Raw genomic sequence first — 24515 nt, 5'->3', positions numbered from 1 at the left:
CTTCTCAATGTCCAGGAAAACCATAAACAGATCTTTGCCTTTTCCCCAATATATTTCCATTAACATATGAACACTGAAGATTAGGTCTGTTGTGGACCTGTTAGGCCTGAAGCCATACTGTTCCTCTTCAAACTGTGGCTCTAAGATGACTCGCAATCTGCTGTCTAAGATTTTCTCAAGAATCTTAAGCCCATGAGAAAGGAGTGTTACTCCCTGGTAGTTGGAGCATTTTCAGCGATTTTCTTTCTTAAACAGGGGGATAATGACACCCTTGCTCCAATCAGTAGGTATCTTGCCATCTTTCCAAACTGCATTGAGCACTCTCGTGTAGCCACTGTAAACCCTGGACTCCTGCTACTTTAATCATGTCCGTGCTGACCTCATCGATTCCCGGGGATTTCTCTTGCGGCATCTTCTGTTTCTGCCCATTAAATGGGAGGTACCTTTATGCAGGTTTCAACAGATGGTTCTTTTATTCTCTGATCTGATGCTGTCCTGTTCAATAGGTGATCAAATTGATTCTTCAGAACCTCTCTGATGTCCTCTTCTTTCCCGGCCAGGTTTCCATTTGGATCCTCAATTGCTTTGGTGGTTTCAACGGAATTCCTTTCGTTTTTGATCACTCTCAACAATAGATTCATATTGCCTCTTCTGTCTCCCTTCAGTTTTTGAGTAAATTTCTCCCAGCACTTTATCTTCTCCTCTTCTACTACTCTTTTAACTCTTCACTTTCTTGTCCCGGTAAACTTGCTCGAGGTCTCTGATCTTCCCCTCATCCCTTACCTGTTCTAGCTTGGATTTCTTTCTATATTGTTCTTTTTGTGCCATGTTCCTTTCCTTTATTGAGGATCTTACTCTCTCATTCCACCAGGATGTCTCTTTTTCCCTTACTCTCGCACTTATCTTCCCGCAAACCTCTATTGCTTCTTTTATCAACGTGTTTTTAAGTCTTATCCACTCTACCTCACAACTCTCCACTTCTTCCGTAGGCAGTTGTCCTTTTACACGTTTCTGATAGTCGGTCCTTTTTCCAATCTGTTGTAGTTCCCACACCTTAATCTTAGGTAATTTCCTGGTTGTTATATTTGGTACATTGTTTTTCAGATCTGCTACTAATAACCAGTGGTCGCTATTGAGGTTCTCACGTGGAATCACCTTGACGTCAGTCACAAGTCTACTTCTTTCTTTATCTGTAATGACATAGTCAATGGCTGTCTTGCTCTTTCCATCCCAGCTGTAACAGGTAATTTTGTGACTGACTCTTTTGTTGAACCAACTGTTTTTTACTACCAAACAGTTTCTTATGCAGAAGTCCCTTTACCTTCCGAATTCCTTCTCCCATAGCCATGTGGTCCCATAACCATAACCATTCTTGTCTGTCCTGAGCTATGCATTGAGGTCCCCGATGATGATTGTCCTCTCTTCACTGATGATCTCTTTTAGGTCTTCAAGAAACTTGTTCTTTTCATCTTGATTGCAACCTGCCTGAGGGGCATACACTTGTAGCAGTGTCAGCTTCTCTTTCCCAAGGTAAACTGTTGCCTTTATTATCCTCTCATTGATGTACTGGATCTCTATAATACCATCTAACTCTTTAGACAATTCAATCGTACTCCATTTCTCATCTCTCTGTTGTTACCATTCCAGTAGAGGGTATAGTTTTTCTTCAACTCTTTCTTCCCTTTACCTTTCCATTTATCAATCAATCAATACTGATCTGCATTTAGGGCACTCGCCCAGGTGGCAGATTCCCTATCTGTTGCTTTCCTAGCCTTTTCCGAAATGATTTCAAAGAAATTGGAAATTTATTGAACATCTCCCTTGGTAAGTTATTCCAATCCCTAACTCCCCTTCCTATAAATGAATATTTGCCCCAGTTTGTCCTCTTGAATTCCAACTTTATCTTCATATTGTGATCTTTCCTACTTTTATAAACGCCTTTCAAACTTATTCGTCTACTAATGTCATTCCACGCCATCTCTCCGCTGACAGCTCGGAACATACCACTTAGTCGAGCAGCTCTTCTTCTTTCTCTCAATTCTTCCCAACCCAAACATTGCAACATTTTTGTAACGCTACTCTTTTGTCGGAAATCACTCAGAACAAATTGAGCTGCTTTTTTTTTTGATTTTTTCCAGTTCTTGAATCAGGTAATCCTGGTGAGGGTCCCATACACTGGAACCATACTCTAGTTGGGGTCTTACCAGAGACTTATATGCCCTCTCCTTTACATCCTTACTACAACCCCTAAACACCCTCATAACCATGTGCAGAGATCGGTACCCTTTATTTACAATCCCATTTATGTGATTACCCCAATGAAGATCTTTCCTTATGTTAACACCTAGATACTTACAATGATCCCCAAAAGGAACTTTCACCCCATCAACGCAGTAATTAAAACTGAGAGGACTTTTCCTATTTGTGAAACTCACAACCTGACTTTTAACCCCGTTTATCAACATACCATTGCCTGCTGTCCATTTCACAACATTTTCGAGATCACGTTGCAGTTGCTCACAATCTTGTAACTTATTTATCACTCTATAGAGAATAACATCATCCGCAAAAAGCCTTTCTCAGTCCTAGAATTGATATTTTCCTTCTCTCCATGATATCCACTAACTCTTCACCTTTCTCAGTCAAACTCAGTACATTGAATGTTCCTATTCAAGTGTGTTGTCTTCTCCAGGGTTGTTGCACAATCGCAGGCTTGGCCTATCATCAGGCTGTAAGCCATGGCGTGGGTCTGTGGGTGCTGTTGTCTACTCCGAGTTCTTTGTTTGCATCTGAGGCTCGTATAAGTGTTGAAAGTGATTGCAGTTACTCTCCAACTGACTTGCTAGGCCTAACATTAGAGAAAATTTTCTGTCAGGTTTATCTCCCTTAGCCTTTAGCAGTCCCCTGCCACATCTGCAAGGCAGCAGCTTCCAGATGAATTTATGTGTCATTTCCTACACAATGGCTTTAACAAGCCCCCTAAGGGTGAACTCCTCCGCCCATAGCCATTGATTCTCCCTTAGTTTGTCAGGTTTGGTAACAGCCGCCCAATCCAGTCACAGGTAGTACCGTCTACTGTCGCATACGATAGCAGGATGTACCTGACCTGACGGTCAGAGATAGTATACCATTTGTTAACTTAAATTTAAGTAAAATTCAAATGTTTCTCTGTGACTACAAATGCTTCTCAAACAAAATTTTGCATGTTTAACTGACATTCACTACCATTTATGAAATAATCTTCAGATTTATTAAAAGCCTCATGATTATCTGTAAAATTATCAAATTTGCTTATTAACCTTTTGCAGCTAAATTGGGTTCTGCACCATAAATACTTCAGTTCATTGAATATCTACATGATTATTTCCCTGAAATGATTTAAAGACTCTCCCAAGATATTCCTTCAGAAAATATGTTTTCCTTAATTGTTACCTTTCATATCAGTTTTTCTAATTTATTGCTGTAATAATTATTTTTTGAAAGTTTAATTACTTGTGTAAAAAGAAAAGAGCCTTGAGCATATTATATATATAAAGACACTGCTATGCAAAATTTCAAGAGTATCTTCAATAGTTTTTGAATTATGTTGAAAATCATATGCAAATATGACAGTTGTAAAAAAATTAGCAAAAATACATGGGATATGAAATATATGAAGAAGTGTCATTACAAACATATTTTTTGAAGTAATGGTGAGAATTTTAAAAGATCACCATATTACAGAAAATATTTTCTAAATAAATATTAAATTAAAGAATGCACATTTTTGACCCACAAACATGTACATTCAATTGCACAAAATTTGGCTGCAAGGTAAAATCAAATAATGCCACATTAGAGACTGCCAAATCAAGGTAAACATATACAATACTGGCCATGAAACAGAAGCATACATAGTATTTGGCTTGTAGACGTCACTGAGATCCAATGTCTAGAGTGATGCGTAACCCATAAACAGCAAATAGTGCAGGAAATTGTTTCTAGAAGGTAAAAGAGCAGCTATCTTTCTGACAACCCCATTAATATCATACATCATCAACAAGTCGAAGTTACACAACTTGGTCAAACACTGGGATGTAGTAGCTTAGTTGGTAAAGGCACCGTACCAATCACCACTGAACTGCATTTAGGGCAGTCGGCCAGGTAGCAGGTTCCCTGTTTGTTGTTAACCTAGTCTTTTCTTAAATAATCACAAATAATTTGGAAATTTATTGAACATCACCCTCGGTAAATTATTCCAATCCCTAACTCCCTTCCTATAAATGAAAATTTGCCCCAATTTGTCCTTTTGAATTCTAACTTTATCTTTATATCATGATCTTTTAAAAACACCACTCAAATTTATTTGTTTACTAATATCATTCCACCTCCCCTCTGATAGCTCGGAACATACCACTTAGTCAAGCAGCTCGTCTCCTTTCTCACAAGTCTTCCCAGCCCAAACTTTGCTACGTTATCTGCATGTGGGTGATAGGGTATAAATCGCAGTGATTCAATTCCACTCCATGCTCACTACATTTTTTTCTTTATCGCTAACTAGAACAACTTGTAAGCACAATTGCTTTTTGGAATACACTAGCAATATTAATGTGAAACAGTTATCGTAATTCCCTTGTTTTGTTTTGTTTCTATTTATAGCAGTATGTATAATAGTATTTGGTCCATTAATAGCTTATTTATTTTTTAATTACCTACTTGCATTAAATTAAGGCACACTATTTTACTGTTTAATGCACAAAACATTTTAGTTCATTGCTACAGTAAGAATAACATAAATGGCCTCATCTTTGATTCCTGTGATTAAAGGCAATAGGCAGATAATAATTGCTCTATTTCAATATAAGTATCTCGATTTATCTGTGAGCTAGCCAGTTAATTGAATAGCCCAGCCTGTAGATATTGTCAGATACCATAGTTGATAGTTGTGGTTTGAATCAAAGTCTCTATCTATTTTTGTATGTTCAACATTGTTATTATTATGTTTGGCACAACACCATAGGGGAGGTGGCTAAGTGACCCTAGTAGAATAAGAATATCTCACCATTGTAAGTTAATGTAAGTATAATTTCATGAAGGAAACATATATTCCATTGCAAATTTCTGTGTAAAGAACAGATACAAATGCTAGTTTATTAATAAATGTGGTTGCTTCACATCTTGTTTTAATTTCTAGGGTATTTTAAATACTTTTTATTTTTCTTTATTCCTTAACGTTTATTCTATTGACTAAGAAATGGTCCACTACTGTGGATCCTTGTGATTCTACGCAACTAATGGGCACAGTATATATAGCATATTGATAGCCACTCCAACCAAGGGTTCCCAATGGATCAACCTCATAATCAAGTCATCAGAACAAAGGTTTATTAAAAACCTCAAGATTATATCTTTGAACCTGTTTAGTACATGGCTATTAGAATGACTTCCTGTATAGTAATTGTTCGATGGATGTTCCACCAATCAACACTCCAAACGGTAATTTACACAAATTTAATAAATAAGGACCAGTTTTGATTCAATTATCCTATCAGAATGAGTCTAACTTTCATTGTTTATGTTATCAAAAAGAGTACAAGTGATAATATGTATTATTAAGGGAGAAGATCAGTACTGAAAAGACAAATGCCTCAAGTGTGTTCTCAGGAATTTACATTGTTTTAAACAATCAAGAAGCAAATATTTAACAAACAAACAAACAAACAAACAAACAAACAAACAAACAAGCAAACAAACAAACAAACAAACAAACAAACAAACAAACAAACAAACAAACAAACAAACAAACAAACAAACAAACAAACAAACAAACTATATTTATTTAATAAAGCCGAGCTTTCAGCCAAATTGCATTGGCCTTCATCAGGGCATGTTAAGTTCTGCTTCCGACAGTGAGCAAAGAAATTCAAAGAAACATGGAAGTCATGACCGTACTATCCACGGCCTACCCCACTAATTGGACTCAAGGATTGTCATGCTGTGATTCACTGCCCTCTGTCAATTGTTTCGTGATCTTAAGAGAACTGACAACATCCATGAAGAAAAATGCCTACACGTCAGGAGATGTAGCACAAGCTGTGAAGATCAAGGAGCCTAACAGGGATAGTACCAACTAGAACTACAGTAAAAAGAAGAAAGTATTCCTTCCTTATGTGGCAGGTATAACTGACAGAATATTGCGCATTCTTAGGAAGCACAATATAATTCCAGTTTTCACCACAGACTGGAAGCTCAAATCCCTGTTTTGACCATTCAAAGGAAAACCACAGCTTGAAACACCAGGCGTGTATGAAGTTCCATGTGGTTGTGGTTGCTCATATATTGGCATGACGAAAAGGCTTGTCAGCACCAGGGTGAAAGAACACATTAGGTTGGTAAAGAATGTCACTCTTTCATCCTCCATGGAGAATGCCATTAGTCAGTCTGTCACAGCAGAACATTTCTACAGTACAGACCATGAAATCCTTTTTGACCAGGCGAAGGTCATCGTGCCTTTAAAAGACTTCTATGTTCAAACTTGTAAGAGAAGCCATAGAGATAGAGCTGCGCCCACATAACATCAACAGGGAAGACGGCTTCAAGTTATCAAATACATGGGGACCTGTGCTGCAGAAAGACATGCATAACACCACCATGGAACAGCGGGACGCACTCACAAAACCATCGACAGAGGGCGGTGAATCACAGTAAGACGATCCTTGAGTCCAATTAGTGGGGTAGGCCATGGATAGTACAGTCATGACTTCCACGTTTCTTTGAATTTCTTTGCTCACTGTAGGAAGCAGAACTTAACATGCCCAGATGAAGGCCAATGCAATTTGGCTGAAAGCTCGGCTTCATTAAATAAATATAGTGGCTTTAATCCAGTATTTATTTATTTATTTATTTATTTATGTTAATACTATGAGCCATGAAAACCTACATTCATAACTTAAATATTATATTTAAATGGTCTTCCTATTTAGTACATATATAATTTATTAAATCTAGTACATGTTTCTTCCCCTAAGGGACATCATCAGCTAGAATAAATCACACAATATATCAATATAAAATTACATTACTAGATTAGTAAGACAAATTAAAAACACTTTTATACACAAGGACATTTAAAATAAATTATTAGCAAATTATTAGCAAACTTTTTATTTTTTTTTTTGCTAGGGGCTTTACGTCACACTGACACAGATAGATCTTATGGCAACGATGGGATAGGAAAGGCCTAGGAGTTGGAAGGAAGTGGCCGTGGCCTTAATTAAGGTACAGCCCCAGCATTTTCCTGGTATGAAAATGGGAAACCACGGAAAACCATCATCAGGGCTGCCGATAGTGGGATTCGAACCTACTATCTCCCGGATGCAAGCTCACAGCCGCGCGCCTCTACGCGCACGGCCAACTCGCCCGGTAGCAAACTTTGTTAAAGTTTCAAGTCATATAGTCAATAAAATGAATGTAAACTGTTCATTAAAATTCTTGATGACAAAGTTCATGGAAACTAACAGTTGTATTTGTAAAATCATAAGATGAACATTGATGTGAATAAAAAACCTTTGATTTAAAATATTTCTTGATAAAAGATCCTTAAGATCTTTGATAGACATTCCTTTCAATTTCATTTAAGAATGAACATTTCTGGATACCAAGTCCTTGTGTATGAAAATGTTTTTAATTTGTCTTACCAATCTAGTAATGTCATTTTATATCTGATATACTGTGTGATTTGTTCTAGCTGATGATGTCCCGTAGAGGATAAAATATGTACTAGATTTAATAAATGATTATGTATTGAATAGGTGGATCGTCGTTTAAATATAACGTTTAAATTATCCTTAAATAACCGCTACTTGATTTTATAGTCAATACGGGTTTTTATCTAAAATGATGCTGTTAAAGCTTGTCACATGTAATATTGTTTTAAACAATTCCAGCATTTTGCAAGAAATAGTACCTCTTGCACTAAACATCAACCCAACAACTTTCCTTTGATTTATGTTGTAATTCGCTTATATTATAAGGAATGAAAGAGGAAAAGAAAAGAGAAAATAACAATTAAAACAAAAAAAATGAAAGAGGAGAATTATAGACAATTCTTACAGTTTTACCTTATGAAAATAGTAAATTAGCAGATTTAAAGGAACAAACCTAAATATACTAAGGAACTTAGTTAATACATGTGATTTTCATTCTTCCATATTCACTTACCTAATCTGAAGTTCAGTATTTTCTTCATAAGTAGATTTCTCCTTATAGATGTGTCTGAGAGCCATCTGAGCACAAGTTGTATAATGTTTGTGAATATCTATCTCACCCAAGTAGTATTGAAAATCATCAGTATCTGATGGCAGCAAATAATTCTCCAAATCCAAGAAGTTATGATTTGGAAACTTCCATTGCTTCAGCATAAATGGACTGAGTTCTTTCAATGTTAAAAATATTTGCCGCTGTATATTCAATAAACTACAATTGCAATTGCCACTGGAAAGAAGAGGAGGAAAGTAACAGATAAAAGTAGGACTTGGTAGCCAGTGTTTAAAAGCAATCAGTATAAAAGGAATTTTCAACTGTAATGAGGAGTTGTGGAAAGCTTCAATTACTTGGAAAGCAAAATGATGTATGAAGCAGGATTGGACATGGAGGTCAATAAAGGGATACAACAGGGAAATGAATTTTAACAGAATGTGAGGAACTTCATCCAGAAGAAGAAAGTACCAAGAAAGTGTAGAAAGGTGATATATAAGATGAATTATTGCCCCATGCTGACATATGTGGCAGAGACCTAGATTCTGAAGAAAAGAGAAGAGGTTAAAATTCAGGCCAGTGAATGGAAATTTTTAGGAAGTACAATAAGAAAAACAAGAAAGGACAGAAGATGAGGATATCGGGAAGGAAATCGGAGTAGAAAAGTTTTCCAACAGAATGCAGAGAAATAAACTGAAAGGATTTGGACATGTTGAAGATGGAGGAGGGAAGGATTTTGAAGCAGATGCTGGAGGCTAAGATTTAAGGAAGTAGAACAGGGCGTCAACCAGACAACATGGTTGAATTTGACCAAGAACAGTATAATAAAAAGGAACCTGGACTGAAACACAGCTGAGTGGAAACAATGGTGGTTTGATAGAGGAAGATGGAAAATTGTCATTAATATTCTGACATGGGTGAAGCTGCAAAAGGAAATTTATTATTATTATTATTATTATTATTATTATTATTATTATTATTATTATTATTATTATTATTATTATTCATACACTTCTCCACAGGAAATATGGGTAGTAATGGGGCACGGGATGCACCAAGTGCCTTACATAATTAAACTATTTACACATTATAATACAAACGTTGATGTACAGGTATATACAAAACTGTAGATCACGGGATCTTCATTCTTGCGAGAGGAATGATCGCACAATGTTGCATGTTGACAGGACAGAATGTTGCATAATTTTGTAGATGTTCGGTGGAAGACCCAGTTCTCGCAGACTCTTGTGAAGTATGTGTGGAATGAGGCCGTTGACTGACAGAATCACAGGAACTATTCGTACCAGTTTCATCTTCCAGATCCTCTTTATCTCTTCTGCAAGTTCTTTGTACTTGGAGATTTTTTCACTGTACTTCCTGTCAATGTTGGTGTCATTGGGGATAGCGATGTCAATAATGAAAGTCGTCCCAGTTTTCTTGTTTACCAGTATGATGTCTGGCCTGTTATGGTTGACTGTTTTGTCTGTCACTACAGCAGTGTCCCAATAAAGCTTAATCGACTCGTTCTCCAGGAATGGTCTTGGATGGTACTTGTAATAAGGGATACGCTCCTGAATTAATTGGTTTTCCTGAGCAAGTGCCTGGTGTATGATTCCCGAGACATGATTGTGTCGTCTCGTGTATTCTACGGGGGCAAGTACTGGGCAGCCCGCAGTGATATGGTCGATGGTCTCGAGATGAATGGAGCATCGTCTGCATTTGTCGGAGAGTACACTGGTGTCTTTGATGATGTACTTTTTGTAATTGTTTGTAGCTGTATTATTATTATTATTATTATTATTATTATTATTATTATTATTATTATTATTATTATTATTATTATTATTATTATTGAGCAGTTTTAATATTAAGAAGGAAAGGCAGGGGGGGGGGGGGGGGAGAAGGTCCAAATCTCAGGAATCAATCATACTTGATAATCTGCACAAACAAATGTTCACTGTCAAATTTTAGAAGAGATTTGCTGTATTAGAAGAGAAATATACAGACTACTTGGAATACAATAGCACTTTTGCCAACTACATAAAACAGGATGCAAAATAATCTCATTTGATCAGCAAGAAAGAGACACAAATTAGCAAAAGAACTTTAGACATGAGAAAAAGAGAGAAAGGAAAAGCAATAACAGGAGACCAAGGAGCAAAATCAGATATGTGAAATTAAAAAAACTCACCAAGAGAACAATCAGGTATGGCATCAAGAAGTACAATCTGGAAAAATCTGTCAAAAGAGAGTGACGTAAGATCTAAAAAAAGATAGTAATTACAGTACCTTGGATCTGCAAATGACAAGAAAATCTACAATAGACAATTAGCCACATACTTCTATGAAAACCTGTACACAATTCATGTCATGTCAGTCACTGTGCAAGGCACTGGTTCAAGTACTAATACATAAAATGAATATTTGAAGAGCAACAACCGTACGGTATCAATATGGCTCGCTAGAGGCCATTGACATGTTTGGCACAGTAAAGCAACAATAATCATCATCATCATCAACAACAATACTGATAGTAAGAAACTCTCAATTCTAAGGTTCGTAGATAAAATTGTCCTTTTCTCAGATTGCCTCCTACAGCTTCAGAAGATGACAGAAGGCATAAATAGCACAGAAAACAAGTTGGACTTAAGATTAAAGAAAAAAGTAAGCAGGGTTGAAGGAAGAAATTAAGATCAACAGTACAGTAATTGTTGAAATATGAAGTCCAGCAATACATTGTACTGTTTGTTCTTGCATATGGTAATCAGACTTAGTCTCAAACAAACACCTGAATAAACTTGGCTTTTATTTAAAAGACTCTTTATGAAACATTAAAATCAGGCACAAGATTAGATCTTTGCAATGGGCTTAAAAGTGAAGCTGGGTAATTTATATAGTGAGCAGGTTACAGGACCAACTTGGATGAGGACTGAATGTGGCAGGTAAATTTGGAAGGCCCTGGAGAGGCCTTTGTCCCACAAAGGGATTGAACAGGCTAACAGATGGGGAGAAGTAGAAAAGAAAGATGCTGTAAACATGACACAAACATTTAAAATTTGTCACTTCTAACATTAATAAGTATACCTACTGATGGAACTTTGTATACATTTATCTTGTTGTATGTTATTGTTCATTTTGTTTCCTGAAGTAAGAATTTAGAACAGTGCCTATTATTGAAATACAGTATGTCACCATAATAATCTATATATATAAAATAAGAGTTTTGTCTGTACATTGCTCAGAATTTGAAAAGAATGGTATTTCTGCATCGGTCATGTCCACAGTAACCAGGAAATGCACTTTTTACTTTTCCGTAATTTCTGTCTGTCTGTCTGTCTGTCTGTCTGTCTGTCTGTACACGCATCACTAGAAAACGACCAAAGAGAATTTAATGAAAATCGGAATGCAAAGTCGGGGAATAAGTCGCTACAATCTAGGCCATAAATAATTTTATTCACGCTGATAGAAATGGTAGTTTAGGGGAAGGCCTAAAATTTAATTTTCAAATATTTATGTTTTTAGTAGTCCTATCTTCATAAAAATTGGTATGCAAAGTCTAGGAATATGTTGCTACAATCTATCCTATGAATAATTTTATTTACGCTGAGTGAAATGGTAGTTTAGGGAAAGGCCTAAATGTAATTCTCAAATATTCATATTATTAATTGTATCGATAAATACTACATAACCAAAGTTATAGAGAATTAAATTTCTGACCATTTATGTCTTATACATTTTTACCGTACCGGCTATGATAACACAGATATTCATGAATTTGTATTTTTGTTGCTAAGTCCATATCAATGCCGAGCCATGAGAAAATGAGTTAACAGAATTTAATGAAAATTATTGGTATATAGAGTAGGGAAATAAGAAACTACAGTCTAAGCTCTAACCAATTTTATTCATCCTTGATGAAATTGTAGTTTAGGGGAAGGCGCCTAAAATGTAATTTTTAAATACCTATCGAAACGTACTATATAAAAAGTTATAGAGAATACAATTTCTGATCATTTACCTTTTTATTCAGTTTTACCATACCGACTATGATAAGAGTGGTATTTCAGAGTCGGAAGAAAACGAAATGTGAAGGCGTATAATATCGAAAGTGCATAACATTGATCAACAATAACATTACATTGACCATTGTTTGTCGTGATGTCCTTTGTCTCTTATGCTGCCTCTCAACTCCGATAGATGGGATTACTGCTGCGTACCGAGTATAACAGCCTGACTGAATATTGGCGGCAAAAAGCCGGGGAGTCAGAAAACTTTCTTCTTTAGCATGCCATTCCTCTGGTTCATACATTTTCTGATACAGCTGGTACGTCACACACTGGATCATCATAGTATTTCAGCTATTCGATCCCTACTCTGACGCGCTGTTTGAATGAGCAGTGTGCATACTGTAGGCAGAGCCTCACTTAGTGGTAGTAGTAGTATGGCCTGGTCTAGAATAACAATTTAGGCCTTTTCCAAATTATAGCACCACAATATTCACTAAATAACTCAAAATTCAACTCTGAAAAGAGCCATTTCTTTCTCTTCACTTTTATTAAATTCAATATTCAATTTATTCCAAACTAGCAGTGAAGAGGGGTTTTCTCTTCTGGCTTGGAGGAAAAAATTGCCTTCAAGTCAGATAGATTTTTCCGCCGCCAGTGTAGTGAATTGATATTTTCCGACTCATCGGGTACTCCTAGGAAACAGAATAGTAACTGGGCATAGTTTCTGCCCTGGGAATCTCCACTATTCGACCCTCTCCCCGCCGAAGAAAGCCGAAGAGTGTTCACGGATCACGGCTGTCTGCGGTTTGTTCATTCCAGGTCTGTAACTTTGGACTGTTAGATAGGCAGCGTACTCCTGTTCGTTAAAAGTGAGAAAATGTGTGATGTTTAATTTGAACGAGCATTTCGTAATATGAAAGCATTGCTTTTAATCGCGCCATTCCTATTGACGTCATTGTATGTTCATTTCAGTTGGGAAAACCACTAAGACAGTCTTTCTGAGGATGTAAAAAGGCATTATAATGAAAACATCCCAACCTGATTGTGACTGGTGGTATGAAATTGGGTCTACCATTACAGTGAAAATTCCCTCAGTCTTCATATGAGAAAAGATGTTTGGTGACCTCCTGCCACGTTTCTAGGGTAACGTTAAGAGCTAAGACAATCTTGCTCACAACATGTACACTACCTAACCTAGAATTCTGTATACAACGTAGAATTCTGTAGCGAAGCACGGGTACATCAGCTAGTATTATTCATATGAAATATCAATAATGTTTATTTGTAATTCAGATCTTTAATTTCAAAAGTGTACTATGGTTGAAGATGGTATGGTAATTATAATCAGATAATACATAACTGTTCACTAAAATTGGAACTCCTAACAGAAGTTGTATTATGACATTTATCACAAGGTGTATACTGGACAGGACTGAAGAAATAATGGCATTGAAGTGAGGTGTGTCATTGTTTAACGAATCTAAGGCAATTAAACAGTGCACTGTCAGGACCCATCACAGCTCATCAATGATAAGGGCCCTATGGCTCAGTGTGAAAGTCAATTGATGGCCAACAAGCAGAGAGAAGGCTGTTTGTATTAGACAGCCATTCAGGCACTGCATTATCGGCATAAGATACTGCAGCCCATCATACACAGACATTGCTGGTTGTGTGGGGATAAGCATGTCCATTGTAATCAGACTCTATTCAGAATGGTAGCTCCTACCTGTTGTAAGATGAAACAAAATGGGATAACCCCTAAGGGGCCCTCAACTAAGGAGCATTTACTAACAACTATGGGTCCCTTAGCTGAGTATGGCATTGTTTCCATTTATTTTTCCTGGCTCTTCACTACAACCCATGCCATGCCTGACCTCTCTTGGCCAGCTCTTGTTCTCTTCCAACTCTGATAGTGTTAGGTTTGTGAGGCCTAGGGTGTCATTCGTTTTCACACCCTTGGTGGCCCTTCCCTTTCTTTTTCTGGTACCCTCATTCTTCGAAGTGTTAGACCTCCCCCATCATTCCTGTTGATTAGTGTTAATTATGGAGGATGGCTGCCCTGTTGTACTTCCCCTTAAAACTCCAATCACCACTGCCACACTCGAAGAGAACCATCTAGCTGTCAGAAGCAGACTCTGCCAAGAGAATAATAATACTTTATTAATGATAATACTGTTTTTCAATATAAGAAAAAACAAAAAAATTACAAATGACTTACAGCCTCAACCCTACCCTTATTAGATCCCTTCCACTCCTAGTCTCCCTTAACTTTCCTGATGCCTGCAGAACTCACTTCCTCTTCCATTTCCTCCCTCTCACTATCCTGTTCCACCTCCCTCTTTCTGTCCTCTACTTTATGTTTCCCTTTCCTACCAGTCCCTTTCCTCTTGATTGATTGATTGATTGATTGATTGATTGATTGATTGATTGATTGATTGATTGAAATATCATATAGGTGATACAGGGTGATTTATATAAACCAGGTAGTTTTCAAAATGGCCCTATTTCTGTCTTGTAGCAGATAGGAAGATGCAACTATGTTCCGAATATGAAGAAACTGTGTGACATTAATTTTTCACTGCGGATGTTGGAAATTACCTCCATCTTCCAGTATATACAGCCGTACCCATCGCTCCATGTTCCTGGCAGTTTCCTTCATCATTTCCTAATCTATTTCATTGATTTCCATCATGATGTTGGTATTCAAATCTTCAATTGTTTGCGGTTAATTTTGATACACTTCATCCTTGAGATAACCTCACAGGAAATAATCTGGTGATCGTGGTGGTCAAAAATTCTGAAAATAACCCTGAGTTAGCTAAATGTCATCTAGTTGCTTGACAAATTGCAGGAAAATGTTGTTGTACCAGTGTGTGTTCATCGTATCCCAGAAGAAGAATGGACCCACTATTCAGTTTGCCAAGACTGCACACCAAACTCCAACCTACTGTGGATAAAGGGGTCTTTCATGAATGCCGTATAGGTTATGTGTGGTCGAAATGTGGGTATTTTGAGAACTCACATAACCAGTCAGATGGAACTAGGACTCATCTATGAACCATGTGATGTTTAGAATTTCCAGTAGCCGTACAGTAAATTCGAAGAACCATGTGCAATAATGGACTTGTTTTTTCCTTATCCAGCTCCTGCAACTTTTGAATAGGAGTCATCTCGTTTGGCCGCAGTTTCTTTACCTTGTTTGCTCTTTGACATATAGGATGTGAATACCCCGCCTCCTGAGATAAACAATGTACGGTAATGATTGGCTAGGAGACTGAAACAAAACGAGTCTGAACAACACCTCCTAGATATATAAGGCCTCACAACTGTTCTGGGAATATACTGTGACGTCAAAATCGGGAGGCAAGCTTGAACGTTTTCAGTAATAACACAGCAATGAGTTTGGCCATGTAACGCTGAAATTAGAAGAGTTTTAATTCGTTTAATGGTGCCAATTGTTAATACCGTTGTACGTAATGGTACTGATGTGTTGCGTACTCATCTTTAAGGAGAATTCCGGCAGTGATAACGAAGTGCATGCATTAAGTTTACGAAAGACGAGGTTATGCGGCAGATATGTTTACGTGCAATTCCAAGACAAGACTACAGATTTATTAATAACTCAATGGTGAGTAACTCTTATTATTACATTCTCACACAATCATAATGAGTATAGGCCTATGACGTATTTAACTACACGCAACAGCTGGTGATATGTAGGCATATTTACTCTTCAATGTTATAAGGTTATGTTAGATCACAATCATGGGATACATTATTTCAACGGTATTATTATTATTATTATTATTATTATTATTATTATTATTATTATTATTATTATTATTATTATTATTATTATTATTATTATTATTATACGCATTAAAACATACCACCTACAGGAGCTGCTGGTGTAGGCCGATTCACTCTGTAAATGCACGAATTTCGCTCACGGTGATACATTATTTTACAGGTATGCCACAGACATTTCAAAGTCGGTGATATTTTATGGGAAGTAACTGGTACTGATCCTGCCAGAATGTGACTATAAATATGATGGGCAGTTGTAAAAGATATAAGCCACTGCTGTCTCTGACAATCATGGTCTTGGAAGAGGAGTAGTTAAAAGAACCAGGCAAAAATGTAGAATAGAAAGGAGCAATAAACAGAGCCATTGAAGATAGTACATATCTCATACACAGAATTTCAACACAGCTGAAAAGTACAATAAACACGTTGTTACCTGATGGTTGTTGTACTGTGATGAAGGGAACGTAACTAATTTTTCTGTACGTCGATACATCAAGGCAACCATACTGCATGGCATATGTAATCATCTTATAAGACATGGCCTTTATTCTAAACGGGTTTTATTAAAGTAAAAAATATTTCTAATGAATATGTGGACAAAATTACTAATACAAATGCGGTATATTCTTTAGTTACAAAACATCATAGCTGCATCACAAGGAATGAGTGTAACAATGTGTAGAAAGATTCAAGAAATACGTTAGTTCTAGTCCTAGTTCGTGAATTGAACACCGACGAGGATGATGTCCCCACAGTTAATTTAATAGCCATAGTTAAAATATTTCTTAGTTCATAAAGGAGTATGTGCATGATTTTCTTGTTATTTGTTCAACCTTCTGTCTGATATCTCCTCATGTTTACAAATTTATGGCCGACCCCGTGGTGAGGCCTCTTACCCGGAGGCCCCGGTTCGATTCCAGGACAAGTCAGGGATTTTTACCTAGATCTGAGGGCTGGTTTGAGGTCCACTCAGCCTGCGTGTTTACATTTGCGAGCTATCTGACGGTGAGATAGCGGCCCAGGTCTAGAAAGCCAAGAATAACGGCTGAAAGGATTCGTCCTGCGGAACCCAAGACACCTCGTAATCTACAGGCGTTCGGGCTGAGCAGGATCAAGGCCAAGCCCTCCAGGGCTGTTGCGCCGTGCGATTTTTACAAATTTATGAGAGAGTAGCAATTTAATGTTGCCACAATATGTCAATACGTTTAGAAGAGTAGGCTCCCGTCCGAATGGTAGTCCAATATTAGGTTAGAAACTTACATACTTTCTGGAATACATAAAGGTTTCGAACAGAATTACAAATTAGTAACATCGATGGTAGGTGAAATTCTCATAACCATACATGTACTTCAAGGGAGGAAACATTGTAGGCTCATGTGCATATACTGCCAGTGATGCTACATCAGCATAGATGTTAGGCCTATGCTAATATTATTCGAGCTAGTTTTCTTTTAAAATCACGTAATGCCTATTTAAATTGAAATATGTTTCTAACATTCTGTTGTGATGTTAGCAATTCGGCCTAAGTGAGTTAACATTGCAAAATGCTGTCGTGTTTTACAACTGTCTGCTGTTAATCTTTAATGGCAGAGTCACAAAAATACGGTATTAACGACAGTATAATTCAATATCCTTCAAATTTGAAACGCTATTTGTTAGTAAATAAATTATTCCATTCTCAAAAAATATTAAAATCATGTCTGTGTTTAACTATGTTCCGCGTTTCTCTGCATTGCCATCGCCTCCGTAGCGTGACGTCACTACGCTGTTGTTAGGCCTTATTATCTAGGAGGTGTTGGTCTGAACATCTTCTGCCACGTCTGCCAAACCAGACATATGATGCTTGTCAGACTCGCTCAACAAAGACCTAGTTGTTTCCAACTTTCACGTCTCTTTTACGAGGATCGCACACATGATACTCTCTCCTGAACATCCTTTGTGCAACTATGATGGACTCCGTAATCCAACAACTTTTCACTAAAAACACGTACTGAGGCAATGTGTACTGCATCTTGAATGAATGTACAGTAAAAAATGGTGTCAAATTTTCCTTTGGGAGAATCAAATGAAACTCAAATTGATAATGATTACTTTATTTTCATCTAATGAATCATTTTTCAGAGATATCTACTCTGTATGGAATTTGAAATCAACAAGTGTAGGATTAAAACTGACCCAGGGCCTATGAAACTACCATGAATGAAATCATAAATTCTCTGGAGTATAATGAGATGAGGCTTCTTTGCCATCCATGACAACAACCTGCAAGATCATATCAACCATCTGTACTCTAACATCCCACATCAAAGCCTGCATAGCTGCTACATAACATAATGTCACACATTTTGAATCACTAATTTTGTGACGCAAATTTTCAGATAACCTACCATAAGACATATTTATGTCAACAACAAGCAAGCCAGCAAAAACCAAAAGTTAGGAAACAATTGATGCCTAACAAAGATAATTTGTTGATATATGTTGGTTAGTGAATCTTCCAGAGTTTTTTCATATTTAGAAAGCGTAAATAAGCGTAAATGGGTAAATCAAGTATCGATTAGGTGGAACAATTGTTGTTGATTTATCCATATATGTTATACAACAATACGGACAATGAGGTTGATTTTTGCAATTTAGAAAGCAATCAGATCTTACTATCTGCTATCAGATGGAAATGGAGTCATTTAGGAAACTACTCGGTTTATATAAATCACCCTGCAACACAAGTAAGCACAGAGAATTAGTAATCACTTATGGAGACTGTGTAAGCAAGTTCTCAAATTAGATAATGAGAAACTGAGTGAGTTGCCGCGCAGTTTGGGTGACATAACTGTCAGCTTACATTGGGGATATAGTGGGTTCGAACCCCACTGTCGGCAGCCCTGAAGATGGTTTTCCATGGTTTCCCACTTTCACACCAGACAAACACTGGGGCTGTAACTTAATTAAGGTCACAACCACTTCCTTCCCAATCCTAGGCCTTTCCTATCCCATTGTTGCCATAGGACTTATCTCTGTCCATGTGAAAATGGGAAATCATGGAAAACCATCTTCAGGCATGCCAACAGTAGGTTCAAAGCCACTATCTCCTGAATGCAAGCTAAGAGCTACATGACTTGAACTGCATACCCAACACATTTGGTAAGACAATTATTATTTGTGTGATTTAGGTAATGAATTTCAACAAGTCTAGTGAAGTTGAATTATTATGAATGAATCTACATCTCTGACTGGAAGGGTAAAATGTATCACTAAACATCTCAGACTAAACAATAGGTAATATAATTGTTGTTCAATTCATGTCTGGCTCTTTGGCTGAATGCTTAGCATAATAGCCTTCAATTTTGGGGGACTCTGGGTTTGATTCCCAGCCAGGGATTTTAACTGCATATGGTTAATTCATCACTTGAGTACACATTTTCATATACACACAACACGTCACTTTACCAACCACCACAGCACACAATAGTGATTACATCCCTCCAGCATGAGCTGGCGTCAGAAAAGGCATCTGGCCTTCAAACTGGCCTAAATCCACATGAAGTACTGACCCCCAAACACTGGGAAAAAGACCAAGAAGAAGAAGATAGTCATTGTTCAATCCATATGGCATCTTCAAAATTCAGGTCAATTTCTATCCCTTCCCTTAAATATGATAATATTGCAACATTGATTTGGACCACACTGGTGGAACTTGCAAAATGAACTGGATCACAAAGGGTTAAATATACACTATCTGATCAAAAATATCCTGACAGCTACTTGAAACGTTCCTCTTTCTTTGATGTACTACTCAGAACTGGACTTTAATATGGAGTGAACCTACTCTTGGCCTTTATTACAACTTAAACTCTTCAGGAAAGACTGTCTATCAGGTGTCAGAATGTCTCCAGGGAATGGTAGATCATTCTTGCTGCTGCACTGCAGCGAACTTAGTGATGTGGATCATTGGGGTATGAAGTGAATTCACCATTTTAATTCATCACAGAGGTGTTCAACGAGATTAAGACTGGGACTCTGGACTAGCCAGTCCAGTTCTGGAATCTTACCACTCACAAATAGATAGAAAGCATTATTATGCTGGAACACTCAGTGATCATATCCAAACTCGTCTTCTCTTGTAAACAACACACAGCTAGTTAATATATCCTTACTTATTTCCATTATGAGAAGACCAAGTCTCTTTCATGAAAAACACCCCCCTCACTGTGACCCCATCTCCACCAAATTTCACTGTGTGCACTGTTCACGCTGGCTTGTATCATTCACCCACTATTTACCACAATCAAACCCTCCTATCTGACTGCCACCTGATTTAACATGATTCCAAACCACTCATCTCTAGTCGTCTGTGAACTAGTAGCACTCTTTACACCACTGAACTTGGCACTTAGCGTTCACCAGCAAAATGTGCAGTTTATGGTCAAACACCTGAGCCTGGTGTCCAGTGATGGTGGTAGCCGTACAATTAGTGGCAGGACAGAAATCTTCATTGCTCAACGATCCCTGACAGTCAACACACGTGACCCTAGCCATGGTTTTGTTGTCTCTTCCCATTTCCACTTCATAAACACATACCATCAACTTGTGCAAACTGGGAAAGGTGGCAATGGCCCTGACTGATTGCTTACAGATGTGGCAATCAATAACCAATCCACGCTCAAATCACTAAACGCCTCTGCTTCAACCATTCTGTAGGTATCTCATAGTGCTGATAAACATTGAAACCTCAGCCAACTTATACAGCAACAGCAGCAGCAGCAGTAGTGGTCATAGTGACATCTAAGCCTTAGTTAATGTGTACAGAGGGATTTCTGGATAATTTTGATCAGATAGTGCATTACAAAGAGTAGAATTGAAAATGTTGCACTTTTTTGAAATTTGAGTTCAAGATCTTTCCACATGTAGCTGATCTGATGAATCTGACACAGCAAACTCCCATTATTAACCACGCATGGATTAATTACCTCACATGCTGTTACACTTGGTGGAAAATCCAGTAATAAAGTACTGTTGTAAACAGTTTAATGAACATTCATAAATATGATCAAGTCATATTAACAGAATTGTAATATCAATAGAAGAATAAGGGAATTGTTTAAATACTACAATCTATACCAGTACTATCACTTTCTTACAAAACTTCACATAATCTTTTAAATATGTTGGTTGATTCATAAGTCATGGCAAACTTCTTTTTATCTCCTGATAATATATTAACATTGGAAACAAATTTCGAAGTGTGTGACATGTGATGTCATATGAGTCATTCCCATTGACAGCGATGATGGAAAATTCATCAGCAGCATGAGATTTGATGTGTGCTGATTCACAGTTATTATGTCTTGTGGACTGGCAAAGTGTTTTTCATGCAATGGCCTTTTTGCTTTAAAATGAGATCCAAGTCATGCAGACTAAGTTCAGTACAAATGTTATAAACAACACAGTGTTTGCTTTGTGAGGTCTAACATTGTCGTGTAACATTCTTCTTTCTTTTTTACATTTGGATGTACGTCACACTAGCACAGATAGGTCTTATGGCAACAATGGGATAGGAAAGGACTAGGAGTGGGTAAGAAGTGGCCATGCCCTTAATTAAGTTACAGCCCCAGCATTTAGCTGGGGTCAAAATGGGAAACCATGGTAAACCATCTTCAGGGCTGCTGGCATTAGGGTTCGAACCCACTATCTCCCAAATGAAAGCTCACAGCTGCGTGCCCCTAATCGTACAGCTAACTCACATGGTTGTAACATTATTACAACAATTTTAGATGTTTCTCCCATATTGCACAGTGAATGTGGTACTACAAAATTGACAGTAACAGCATGTCCCCTACAAACCAGATAACATATCAGAATACTTTAACTCTTCTTCTCCTCCTCCTCCTCCTGGCCATTTCTCATTTATTTGTGGTCAGCACTACATGTGAATTTGTTCCACTTTTACAGCTGGATGACCTTCCTGGTGCACGCCTTACGTGAAGAGGTGTATACACTACTGTGTGGTCTCTGTGCTGGTTGGTTAATATGATCTGTGTATATGAAGAGGGGTGTGTTCAAATAAACATCCACCAGTTTCTGGTTAGCCATTCTTACTCTGTACCTAACTTTTTATGGTATGTACTGTATGAACTCAACATGGCCTACTTGAAGTAGGTCTACAATATGGTCATGAAAACTAAATATTCAGTTATGTAGGTGGTTCAATAAGTAATGCAATAAGGACTCATGCATATGAATTGTTCTCTATTTCATTATAATTTCAAATCAAAATAGAGCAAGCGTGTCACTCCTTTGTCTCATGAGCATAACACCGCACATAATAAGACTTACACCAATCTAAATATCAGTTATAAAATGCTGGGGCTGATGGGAAGGTAGTCAAATGTTGAGATATGTAGTGTGATTCTATTTTGCCATCTATAGGGCACATCAGCACCTCAGGACGTCGTAGAAAAAGATCTGTTATGCTGTGAACAGGCTTTATACAGTTCCACAACACTAGGCCACACTCAGTCAAGCGCCCACATGAGTTGTTATGGTGCTGCCACTGAGAGCTAATGGACCATCCTGTCCAGGCATGACATCAACGTTTCTTTTGGACCATTGTAAAAGCATTCAGGTGGAGGAAGATTAGTATCCAGTAGTGATGTTCAGCAAGCTGCCATATCCATATCAGACATTTGACCTGGATTTCTTCCATGCACAAATAAATACCTCACTGACCCACAAGAACAAGTTCTTACACAAATATAAGGCCAATAAGTAAAAAGTGTACATACCAAGTCTATACTATGTTTTATAAATGTATGTAGGAGTTGCATGTCTTTCTGCAACAAGAGGTCCTATTGCCTTATTTATCAAACTGGTCTGATAGATTGATAACATTCTGCACTAGATAGAACACTATGATCCAGAAAACCAGGAAAGAAAAGATTAGGAATGAGAAAATTAGAGAAGAAGTAGGAATAGATGATTCTCTCCTCAATAAGATTCAGATATCAAGACTGAAGTGGTTTGGTTACATGAAGAGGATGCCAGTAAACAGAACTGCAAGGAAGGAATTTGACAGAAAGGTAGAGGGAAGACGACCCTTGGGAAGGCCACAAAGGAAATGGATAGATTTAGTTAAGAGCGATGTACTGCTGAGAGGTCATGATTGGGACAAGTTGGTGGAGGAAGAATGGTACAAGGACAGGATGAGATGGAGGAGGCTATTATACCACACCCGGGAAACTGGAGATGGTTTAGGATAATAATGAAGATGACCTATAGGACATCTGAAAAATTAATTTTTGTATAGTGATTATATTATAGACAAAGTAGTTTATGGTAAATATGAAATGAGATTCTCTAGTAGGTAGAAACTCACAATGTATTCCTAAATCTTTCAAGAAAACTGAATTCTAAAAAAATATATATCTACCATCTACAAAAATTTGGCATCTTTAGTGATGGCTATTGGAAAATTAATTATTCATTTACATCAAATGTTACTTACCATGACTTCATCATAATAAAAACACGCAGCAGTCCATCAATAATTAGGCTTGGAAGTAGTTGAAATGAATAGAACAATAAATAGTAAATGAAAGTACATCTTGTAAGCGTTAAATTTTGAGTGTAGATTCCTCTTGGTGGTGCTTTACGCAAGATGGAATAGCCAACCTCTCGAAAATGATAAGTTGTCATACCAGCAATAGACTTGTAAGTAGAGGCATTGTAAATCTGCAGAATCTTAGATCTGAAACACAGATGAACGACAAGTATGTAAATTTTGTTGCATAAGTATATGTGCCTTTGGATGGAAAGGATCCTACCTTCTTTATTTTTCTTCAAAGCAACTTTTCCATGTTTATATGGAACTGACGGAGCACCCAGGATCAATTTAGGATTTGGCATGGGTTTAAAAGCTGAATGCCTATACTGCTATCATTTACTGTTCCATGTGAATTCCCACCCAAACTTGCCGAGATTCAATCCCACAACATCCAGATTGGGAGTCGAGTACCTAGGCTTCTGTGGTGGTGCATCTCCCTAGAAAAGATACTACTGATATACGGCATGTTAAATAATTATTCACCAGAAAGAGCAATTGATACTAATTCTAAGGATCATTACACAATCTTTGCCTAACACCAGTGAAGATCAAAAGACATGTTGCTATGGTTTATCTAATGAGCAATCCGACCTCACATCCTGCCATTTTAACACCATATAATCTTCTAACTTTTCCTTGTTATCTCCTTTTACCTGAACATCATTAACTCCTACCATCTCCCACCCCACATCCTCATAGATCCTGTTTGCTGATGCAACTAGTTCTACTTTCTATCAATATTGATAACTGCCCATAGAATTTCGTTTAATTCACTTATTTTCAGTGTGACTCCATCACTCCTACAGGTCCTAGGCTTCCTAAAAATATTCTGAAACAGATAGACTATTACTGACTATAAATCTCAT

The 24515-nt window shown here is 37.4% G+C and overlaps 1 protein-coding gene across 4 annotated transcripts in view; it reads right to left on the bottom strand.

Moving 5' to 3' along the window:
- Positions 1 to 24515, bottom strand: part of LOC136856744 (putative fatty acyl-CoA reductase CG5065) — a 110977-nt gene that overhangs the window by 2913 nt on the left and 83549 nt on the right. For all 4 annotated transcript variants that reach the window (XM_067134830.2, XM_067134829.2, XM_067134827.2 and 1 more), the window contains exons 7-8: positions 23551 to 23793; positions 8200 to 8472 (exon numbers count right to left, since the gene is read on the bottom strand). In XM_067134830.2, coding sequence (XP_066990931.2) covers positions 8200 to 8472; positions 23551 to 23793 — 516 coding nt within the window. The remainder of the gene's footprint in view (positions 1 to 8199; positions 8473 to 23550; positions 23794 to 24515) is intronic.

This window comes from Anabrus simplex, chromosome 1, assembly GCF_040414725.1.
Source record: "Anabrus simplex isolate iqAnaSimp1 chromosome 1, ASM4041472v1, whole genome shotgun sequence".
Taxonomy (NCBI): Eukaryota; Metazoa; Arthropoda; class Insecta; order Orthoptera; family Tettigoniidae; genus Anabrus; species Anabrus simplex.
The sequence above is the reverse complement of the archived record's forward strand: the minus strand, read 5'-3'. Positions and strand labels throughout refer to the sequence as shown.